Source organism: Ctenopharyngodon idella, chromosome 12 (genome assembly GCF_019924925.1).
Source record: "Ctenopharyngodon idella isolate HZGC_01 chromosome 12, HZGC01, whole genome shotgun sequence".
NCBI lineage: Eukaryota > Metazoa > Chordata > Actinopteri > Cypriniformes > Xenocyprididae > Ctenopharyngodon > Ctenopharyngodon idella.
In genome coordinates, this window is record NC_067231.1 from 19,173,869 (window position 1) to 19,184,541 (window position 10,673).

The 10,673-nt window shown below is 35.0% G+C and overlaps 1 protein-coding gene across 1 annotated transcript; it reads right to left on the bottom strand.

The window, feature by feature from the left end:
* Positions 1-849: 849 nt before the first annotated feature.
* On the bottom strand, positions 850-10,428 carry psmd11b (proteasome 26S subunit, non-ATPase 11b). Its single transcript, XM_051914300.1, has 13 exons — positions 10,261-10,428; positions 8,757-8,858; positions 8,472-8,668; positions 8,002-8,059; positions 7,519-7,713; positions 7,278-7,422; positions 5,539-5,599; positions 5,261-5,323; positions 5,046-5,171; positions 4,827-4,862; positions 4,563-4,614; positions 2,219-2,361; positions 850-2,137 (listed from the first exon to the last, which is right to left on the bottom strand). The coding sequence occupies exons 1-12, from the start codon at positions 10,349-10,351 to the stop codon at positions 2,219-2,221; spliced, it is 1,269 nt and encodes a 422-aa protein (XP_051770260.1). The 5' UTR covers positions 10,352-10,428; the 3' UTR covers positions 850-2,137.
* Positions 10,429-10,673: the final 245 nt, after the last annotated feature.

Here is a 10,673-nt window from a genome sequence, read left to right on the forward strand (position 1 = left end):
GCCACTCTGGTGTATTCTGTGACGGAATTTATATATATATATATATATATATATATAATTGATTCGAATTAATATATCTATGTTCGAAGCTTTAAAAAAAAAATAAAGGTAGGTTTAAGCTACCTGAGGATTTCGCTTTATTTCAAAATAAAGGTTTACCATCCACATTCATTTAAACAAAGGGCTGGGTTGTATTATTCGTGTATTTATTTATTTATTTTAAGCAAACCCAAGCTGTTCAAATTATGAGAATGTAGAGGTTCATTAAAATAAACTGTAATATGGAATAAGACAAATGTACACTTATTCACCCAGCTAGTTAGGTTGTTCAGTTGTTGTTATAATTATTGCGATATTTTTTTTTAGTGTAATTATATTTTTAGTCGAATCAGTTCTGTCTGCCCTCTGCAGCCATAATAAATCTTTTAACTAGAAATACAAACCAATACCTACCTAAAATGGAACTTAAGTCTTCTGCTTTAAGCTTTTATATCGTTATCAAATACAGTAATCTGAGCTAGTTTAATCTTAAAGAGACAGTTACACAACTGACAGGTTTTCCAGTGGAAAAAAAATAACTAATTTGAGAATCTAATAAATTATGTGGTTATTGTTTTTCTATTTGAAAGGGATGTACATAACATTGTTTCAACCTCAGCAACAACATTTTTGATAATTTTATAGTTCTCATGAACAAATGTCCTTGTGATTTAGTACTTGATGTGAAAATATCTCCAATTACTTCATCACAAGAAAACCCGCTGCAAAACGTGCACAAAGGGAAACTGCCCTGTATTTATACATGTGTACACACAAGAGATAAGGATAATTTCCCTCAAAACCAGTAAATGTAATCAAAACACTTTAATTAATGAACAGGCCAACTCATACAAAAATAAAACAAAGTCACTTTCCTCAAACTGTAATCTGCCTATACCAAGACTTCAATGCTTGAATTTTTGAGCTTTGGACAGCGGACATTTGTGGACCCAAAAAAAAAAAAAAAAAACATTACTTTCCAAAGTGTTTAGTGTCTCACTAAATTTTCGAATGATCAATGCTAGATCGCCACTACAAATCAATCAATCACAATCACATGCAGGAAGCTCTCAAATTAACACTGGACTTTAAAAAGTCATTTAAAAACACCATTCTCCCACAAGAATTTTTATAATTGCACACTAAACAGAATAAATGAGAACATAAATTATATTTTTGCAAAGGATGTGTGAAAGCATACATTTACAAGAAAATCGATAAAATTTACAAAACAATGAAATGTAAAATAACAACAATATTGTGGGTATATAACTTATATTATGGTCTATTGCTGGCAAACTAGAAATGAAGTTTGCATTGAGTTACTGATCGTGGAGAAAAAAAAAAAAAAAAAAAATGAATGAATGAACGATAAAAGAAACTTCAGTGCAGTGGGAAAAGGATCTTTTAATCAAAGAGGACTAAAACCTTTGTAGGACTGGGCCATTTAATATAACCACCCTAACTTGGCAAACAGTACACTGTAAATACAAAACCGTAAAGACGGTATACTGCAAAAGTAAACAGCAAACAATACCCTTGATCATACTAAATAATTTTATAGTGTGTGGTAATATGATTGGCAACTGTGCTTATTACAGAGCCTCTTGATTACAGCCAAGTTCCTTTGAATCTCTCACTTACAACAATCAGATAAAATGTGCATCCATAAATTGAGAAAAAAAAGATATGCACTACTGCAAACAACCGATGAACCTCTGATAACAGAAACCAGGAGTCTGTATCACAAAGTTGCTGTAATTAAAAAACTTTAAATGTAGAAGAGCTATACATTTCTATATGACATTTTAGGATTTTATTGTAGTTGTACAACATTCCCTGAAGGCCTGTGTTGGCCGTTGAGAGATACAGAGAAGAACACAAAAAAAAAAAAAATTCCAAAGATCAGAAAGATGAAATTGTCCGTTTGAAAGAAAAGAAACATTAAAAACTCTCAACTGGGGAACAAGTAGATCTTGCTCAATGTTGTCCCTTTTTGCTGTGAAAAAAAAGTTCCACATGTTGGCCATACACACATACACACGGGCAAACTCACGCATACAACCATTTCACGCAGCAGCAGCTTCTGTCGTTTATTCTGCAGGAGAGGAAAACACAAACATGCATTAGAAACATGTTTACGAAATCAGATCAAAGAAACGAGCATTTAACACCTCACCTATGTTAACTTCTTAGCCTTGTTGTACAGTGAATCCACGACTTTGCTCATGTTCTGTATGGTTTCTAGAGCTGCGTCGTAAGTCTTGTCCACAGGCGGCTCTTCAAATATGATGAGCACTCCTTCACCTTGGTCAAGGATGCCTGCAATAGTACAAATCCAACAGACAAACAAATGAATTGTGCTGTGCTGAAAATCCTTTATATAATTTGGTGTTCCTGGTCAAAAATGACCAGACTTGCTCGTAAATCACTCATTATGCTATCAACACCAAATATTGGATTCATTTAATTATCACACGTTTTGCATTATTTTTGGAACTGACTGAATGTAGGCCTCATTATTGATCTAATCTTATGCAACTGTTTTTTGTGGGTGAATAAGCTTGAGTCATCTTTTTTCACTCAAAAACTGAGATGCATAAGCTCAGATCAGTGACTACATTTACATGCACCCTCATAATGCGATTATAATGAGATTTAGGCAATATTGTGATTAAACTTTACCTCATGTAAACGCAATACTTAAATTGATACAATTAAGCTCTTAATTGTAGCAACCATATTCATAATATAAAACATGGCATATTTTAATCACAATAAACAGGCATGTAAACACTTTAATCGCATTTATTCCACTCTGACCATGTGCATTTTTGGGGTGCTGAAGAAACTGAGTTCATGCTGACATTGTTGCATGGCATTAATATAATGCAGTATATTAATGGTCAAAAACATTTAAACGGAGACATTTTTAGTGCGTCACCAGAATAGTGATTGAGGCTGGATAGTGGATACCAAACAACGGGCGAACAAGTCCGTGTGCACTGGAAGAGCTTGGCCTGTATGTGTACCGTATGTGAGTTCATAATTTGGTATGTGAATAATGGCTGTAAAAATAATCACAGTTCTTAAAGAGTAATCAGAATAATGAAAATTGCTTGTAAACAGGAGTGAGTGTTTTTTTTTTATTTTTTTTTTTATGTCATGTAAACATCTTACTGAAATGAAGTCCTTACTCTGATTATTAGAATTTACCACATTATTGGTGCACATGTAAACGTAATCAACGGGGCTATTTACACCTGGTCACTTCATGCGTTTTTACTGACTAGATAGTTATCTGATTTACCAAATGGTTCCATTTACACTTGGCCATATGATTGTCTCCGCAAAGCGGATATAAATCTGATCTTCAATTCCCGCAATATATGCAGATTTAATAAGAGTTCACGTCACTGAAAGCAACAAATATGAGCTGCAAAATCAAAGACCGCAATAGGAGAGAGCACGGCAACAGCACTGGTAAGATCATTTAGTCTCATTACTTTTAATAAAGATGATTGTGTGTTGAGCATCTGTGACTACTTTCAGTTTCATTTGCGGTAGTTTGCGCGTCGGCTTGCTGAAGAGCTCCTCAGCTGCTCATCTGCGGCGATGTGTGCTGCAGTAGCACTGTCATATCTGGCTATAACATGTTATTTAGCCTATAACGCTTAACCTATAACACTGTCATGCGTTTATTTTTAAGCATTTCTGGAAGGAGTAAAATTTACATACGTGGTTTCAACAAACAGATACATTTAGACTAGTTCAGTTTTGACTGGAATGCATCCCAGTCAGACCACCTCCTAAAGTGGTTTGAGCAATCAAATCCATCTAAAATGCGTTTCGGAGGGCATTTAGACCTGGTCCTTTTACGACCAAATAGCTATTTGATCAGAGAAAATGCATGAAGTGACCAGGTGTAAACAGGCCCAACGAGGCATACGATCAATCAGTACCAAAAAGAAAATGCAAAACCTGTCCTAATTGAAAGAAGCTATTTTTTGCAGGCCAGTCATTTTTGATGGGAAACACCACAAGTGTAACAAAGTAGAAATAGTACAAAAATGATCAAAACATTTTGGGGAAGCTGTTATACCCTGTGTGAGCAAAGTCAGTAGGTTTTAATCCAGTTCAATATCATTAACTAGCATTTTCAGGGAAAAGAATATCCTCTGGGTCAAAATGACCGGAACGCAACATGAGGCTTAAGATATTTTGGCGATTTTTTTCAATCTCATTGGATAATTTAGCTACATAATGCAGAAAGAGACAAGAAATTATTGAGAAGAGAGGGGGAATAGGATCGGATTGGGATCACAGGCTGGATTTCAGTCACCCATAAGCACCATTGGTACAAGATGTCTGCAGAAACCACTACAACACAGCACTGACATTTTTTATTTACTTCGGCTGGCTGCTATTTTTTTTGTAGTGCTCTGCAACAATTTCTTAAAATAAAAAAATAAATAAATAGTAATAATAATGATAATCAAGATAATGACAAAAAATAGACTAACCATGAAACTTTTTGTCCAGGATCATTTGTGACAGTTTTCTCTCAACATCATCCTGTGGGCCACAACAAATAACAGACAGAGCATTTTATTTTAGTGATATTGTATAAATGATTACGTATCTATTGTTTCATTTTATAGTTTGTCATGTTTTTAGTTAATGGTGACATTGAAAACATGATTTCCTAAGCTAATATCAATTTAAAGCTATACACAATACTCTGTATGAGAGTGAAAAGCTTATGAAAAGAAAAGAACAGTTCGTACCTTTGAGAGTTTGATGAGACCTGCTATATGTGTAATCTTGAAAAGAGAAAAAAGGACATAAAAATGACTTTAACAATTAAGTAAAAGCTGTTGGAGTTGTCAGAGAAATGTATTGGTCTTTTTTTAGATAAAATCCTGAATTTCTTAAAAGTATTATATTTACAATAAACAAATAAAACGCATTTAAGGGTGAAAATATCTATGAAAGACACACAATACCTGTACTCTGGAAAAAGGCTCAATGACCCGAATGAGGTTCTGTTCCAGCAAATTATCATAAAGCTTGGCCAAATGTGTGCTGATGATGGGGTCGTCCCTCAGCTCTTTACTGTACTCTGTCAGGGCCTTCATGTGTGAAAGAGCAAACAGTAAGCTGAGCATGACATCAGAAACGTCCGCTGAAAAATATATACAGACATAAAGCAAAATCTCACCTTTTCAAAATCTGCTAATGATCTGTTCTTGCTGGCTTGTGCTATACATCTCAGTGCATCGGTCTGATGGAGAAAACAAAAATTACAGGGCACAACTATAAATGAGCACTTGCTTAGAAAGAAAAAAAAAGATTTGTCAGACGTGTAACAGGTTGTTAAAAGCACATGGTCAAACATAAAAGCCTGCTGCACAAAAACCATGAATTGCCTCTGTAGAGCATTAGTTTGTAAGCAGTAATTTCATCTATAAAAAGACACTGGAATTTTAATGAGCTTACCTGTCGCCCTGCATATCGCAGAGCCAGTTTGCCACTGATCAAGGTCTGTACCTCCTCTGGCCTGGAAGAAAACAATTGAATACTTTTATTCAGCAGGGATACATTATATTGATCAAAAGTTTTTCAAAAATGTTTCTTGAGCCGCAAATCAGCACATTAGAATGATTTCTGAAGGATCACGTGACACTTAAAACTGGAGTAATGATGCTATAATATAAAGTAATATATTATTAATGTAAACATTTTAAATAAAAATTGTACAATATGATTTGTTCTAGTGATGCACTAAAATATCAGCAACCAAAAAGTTGAGCCAAAATCCTTCACCAAAACGGTGTCACTTCTCCGTGTCCATTTCATACACACAACGTGGATAAGTTACAACTGTTAAACGTCAATTGTGTGGATGCTATGGCTGGGCTAACAATAATATGTTTTTAATTGAGTTTCATTTTGAAATGTATCATGTCTCATATAATCAATAAGTGTTTCAACAATGGAAAGACATCAATAAAACAGTTTGTAAACAATATGCCACGTAATGTTAGTTACTTCAGGAAAGCCGTTCAATATCAATAGGTGTGTCTGAAACCGCTCCCTATCCACTATATAGTGCACTATTATCGGGTGTCCAAATTCTGAGTGAACAACTTCTTTCCCTACATTCATTCACTTGTTTGTACCCACAATGCACTCTGATTTCGAGCGTACATTCTATGTACACTCGCTGAAGCACTATTTGCCAAAATCTAACACAGAAAGGACTAAGTGTGAGAGAGAGAGCGAATGAGTTTGAAACAATAGATGCAGTTTGCAGCTTTCTTATTTCTACTTTAACATTTATTTCATGCTGGTTCTAGTTTTACCTTTTTTTATTTATCATTACTTGATTAAAACATTAAAATATAGAGAGACAGTATTATAGAGATGAATTGTTAAATAAAATGAAATTATACAAGGTAAAATTTTGTTTTATATTATTTATTATTAAAATATATTTAGTCTAACTCAATTTAATGTGTTTTACAAAGTGTTTTACTAATCTGTGGCATTGTTGTTAACTCACTGCAAGGAAGAGATGATAATTTAGAGGATGATTTAAAAATATTCATTAATCAACTGTAGGTAGCATATTAATTCTAACGATAATAATCATAACGGTCACCTGAGGGCGCTCTGTGACCATTATCATCTCTTACATGAGTAAAAAGTTAACATAAAAACTGCACTGTGTGCAATTTAAATGTTTACAACACACCTTCCATTTGAGTGTTGATTATTAAATACATTTGATTAATTAATTATTAAACTATTTTTGGTTTTGATTTTCGGGTAAATGAAAAAAATAATTACGGTGCTTTGGTAAAAAAAAAAAAAAATGTGCATCACTAGTTTTTACTGTACTTTTGATAAAAAAAAAACAAATGCAGACTGGAGGAGTATAAGGGACTTCTTTGAAAAACACTAAGAAATTCTTACCAACCTCAAACTTTTGAACAGTAGTGTGCAAGTTGCGTTTTTTTAAATACATGCTATACTGTATTTTAGCTACACGAGTCATTAAGTGTAGGCGATGCATTATGGAGATGGATTGTACTGAAGAAATGAAAGCCTAAGTATTACTTAGTAAGTATGCGTTACATAACAGTGCTTGGCGTAACTAACACAATGACTGTTGTATTATCCTGTGGCCTCCCACACAAAAACAGGGATAAAATGCAAGCGATTATCTCACTTACAAGCTGAGCATGATCTTGCAGAGGAGCATGTATTTCAGTGCAGTGACTGCCCTGGGGCTGTCAATGGAATCGTAGCCCTCAAAAGCCTCAAAGAAGTAAGAATAGGCAGTTTTCCAATCTTTTTCCTCAGCTGCATGGGTGATACCTGGAGTGAAAGGGGGAAATAGTCTCCAATCAATAAGAAGCAAACTTCCAATCTCAAACGCACTTGTAGATCTGTAAACAGAGAAGTGAGACTTGCCTGACTGCATATCAAGAGCTGCCTGGAGCTTTGGGGGACAGTAAATGGCATTGGCGGTGGTCCTGGCTGAGGTGAGGGCAGCCCTGGCTTTGGGAAGGTTGCTGAGAGCGTGGTAGGTTTTACTCTCTAGCAGCTGGACCTCAACGAGCAGAGCTTTATCATCCATCTTCTTCAGTTCCTGCAGCAACTGTGACTCTGAGGAGAAAGAACAGAGCTTACAATCTTAAAAGAATATATTAATCTTAAAGTTCCAACTACATCAAAAATATAACAGAGTACAAAAATAAGTTAGTAGTTATACAGTATAGTATAGTAGTTACACAGTGGGATCCAAAAGTCAGAAAGCTCTGAAGAGAATGCTTATATATTATAATTTTCTAATTGAATACAATGTTGGTTTATTACAAATCATACAAGAATGAGAAAAAAAATCTAATAAAAAAATTAATTAGTGATTAAATAAACAAATTTGATCATTCTTACCTAGGTGAAGTGCTTCCTGGTATCTCTTGGTGTCAAAATAGAGTGAAATGAGTCGAGCCTGACAAAAAAAGGGAAGGAATAGTGATAAATTATAGGATAGGAAGGAATAGTGATAATTTAATAATTAATTTAATTAAGAATATATACGTGTTTTTTTTTTGTTTTTTTTAAATCTATATTACTGGTTTTGAAGTGTGGTTGGTTTTAAGAAAATGCAACGCTCCAAAAACACTGAAACATATGTAATGCTTATTGCTTTTATAAAATGTTTTAAAGGTTTTGTTTTAATTTGGTACAGTAATTTACAATTCACTTGATGTCACAGTTCTGTATATATAGGCTCTTTTATGGCATCCAATCAGATCTTAGAGTTGGAACTACCCATTTTATATTAATTATTGGCTTGGGTACTAGCTCTGATCATCCTGACAGTTCAAAGCTGATGCTCAGCTGTGTTTCATTATGTTTACCTCTAGGGCCTGTCTGAGGAAGGTTCTCTTCTCAGCTTTAGCCCATTCAATGCATTCCAGACACAGCTCAACCTCCTGGCCCGTGGCTGCCTCCATGTCCAGAAATAGATCCAGGAGCGAGCGCACCAACCGTGCTGCCTTTGCCTTGCTTATGGAGATCAAGAAAGGCCTCACAAACTTCAGCAGGCCTCCAAGCTCTAAAAAACATGCAGAATGATGATGATGTGTCAGAACAAAGTAAAGAATTTCCATAATAGGCATCTGCCTAAAAATGTTGACTGCCACCTGCAGCTTGTCCCGTCTTGGCCAGAAGAGTGCCCAGCTCCAGGATACTTTGCTCCTTGACACGAACCGCCTCTTCATCATCCTCTTGGACATCCCGTCTCACTGAAAAAGCCAGACAAAGTCACAACAACACAAAGTTAAGCGGTAACTAAGACCAACATCCTCTAATAAACCTTCCAATAGAAAGTATTTGACCTACAGCTTTTGTACATAAGTGGCAGTTAGAATTAAAGTTACCAGGAGATATATATAAAAATATATATATTCAGTTAACTGAAAAAAAAAAAAAAAATGTAATCAATAAATGCACCCTACAGGTAAAATGTGTAATTTCTGCTGACTGTTCTAATGACTTTCAACGGATTTTCCCCAAACACTCCCCCTATCAGACATTGGTAGGACAACACATAGTCCCGCCCCCAGCCTCATGTCATTGGTTGAGTCACTGTTGCTGTGTTAGGCCTGTCAGCATGCTCAAAATAACAGTAATGTTTTGTTTACACTTTTCGGGGAAATCAGCCTACAAATGACTAGTTATAGTTGTCTCTACGAATTAAGGAGGATCTAAATAAATACTTAAAGTTTTTTTTTTTTTTTTTTTTTAAGACTAACAACGTAAAAATAACCAATTAATTATGACTTATGATCTTGGCTAACTCATTTAAAACCAGTTTGTCATTATGTGAGCCTTAGAAAAAAATTATATTAATAAAAAAAGGTTGACAAGAAAGAAACGTATGTCTTGGGAGTCGACAAAGATAAACAGGCATAAGAAAGCAAATAATCGGCACAAGTTTTTATTAGTCAAAAGCCAACTTATTTTACTGTACAAAACTGCTTAAACTAAGAATGCGTGTTATGACCTAAACAGAAAGTTCATATATTTACGAAAACATTTAGGATTTCAGCAGCCAAAACAGAAATAAATAAATCTCAGTCAAAGTCACGACAGCAAAAAATGTCAAAGATTGTCTTAGGGTTGGTATGAAGCACATCAAGTTAATAAAGTTAAAATTGTCAAAATAAGTGAATCTCCAAATAAAATGTCATCGGTTGAGTTACTATTAATACAAAATTAAGATAAATCCCAGATAAATGTGTTAAAATGCGCCTTGGCCTGGAAGGGTGGCTAATAGTGCAAGCTAACTGTCCATTCACACTGAGCTGTGTGTCAAAACGTAGCGGGCTGCCTACCTAGACAGTTTTTTAGGGTATCGGAGGCGCGTTCGAACGTTCGATTAATATGTTTAAGCACGCATATGAAGTAAAAAAAGGGTTGTCTTTGTTCTATGCTTGATTTGAACTTTCGAACGCAGCCATAAGGTCTAAAAATGTTGCCTATGAAGGCAGCTTACAATGTTTTGAGACGCGCGCACACACAGTACAGTGAGTCAGCACCGCAGCACCGGCTCATGGTACCTTAGCCTTCCCAATACTGAAGCATTAAAGTAGTCATGCAGAGTAAAAAGTAAAGTTTTATAAAATAATTTGAACATAGCTTTACCTATTGAATGTAAAATGTCAATAGATGCGTTTCTGTCTGTGCTGATGAGAGACTGAGCTCTCTGAAACTCCACCACTGCCGCGGCTGCCATCTTCCCTATTCAAAAATCTCACTGCCCACAAGCACTTGCGAACTCACCCGGAAGTGCGTTATAAGTACGTACGTGCGTGCCTGAGGTGGTAGGCTGGGTTTTGTAGTTTTTTTTTTACTTTTACTTTTTCTAGTGCAAGATGGAGTAGCTAAAATATTTACATCTTATACATTGCAGTTTCTTTTGTTTTTCTGTTCTTTTACTTTTCATTTGTGTAAGTTGCTATGGATAAAAGTGACTGCCACATGATTAAAATGGACTTATTTATAATTGTAATAATTAAAATTAATGTAAATATTAATAATTATTGTAGGCCTAAATA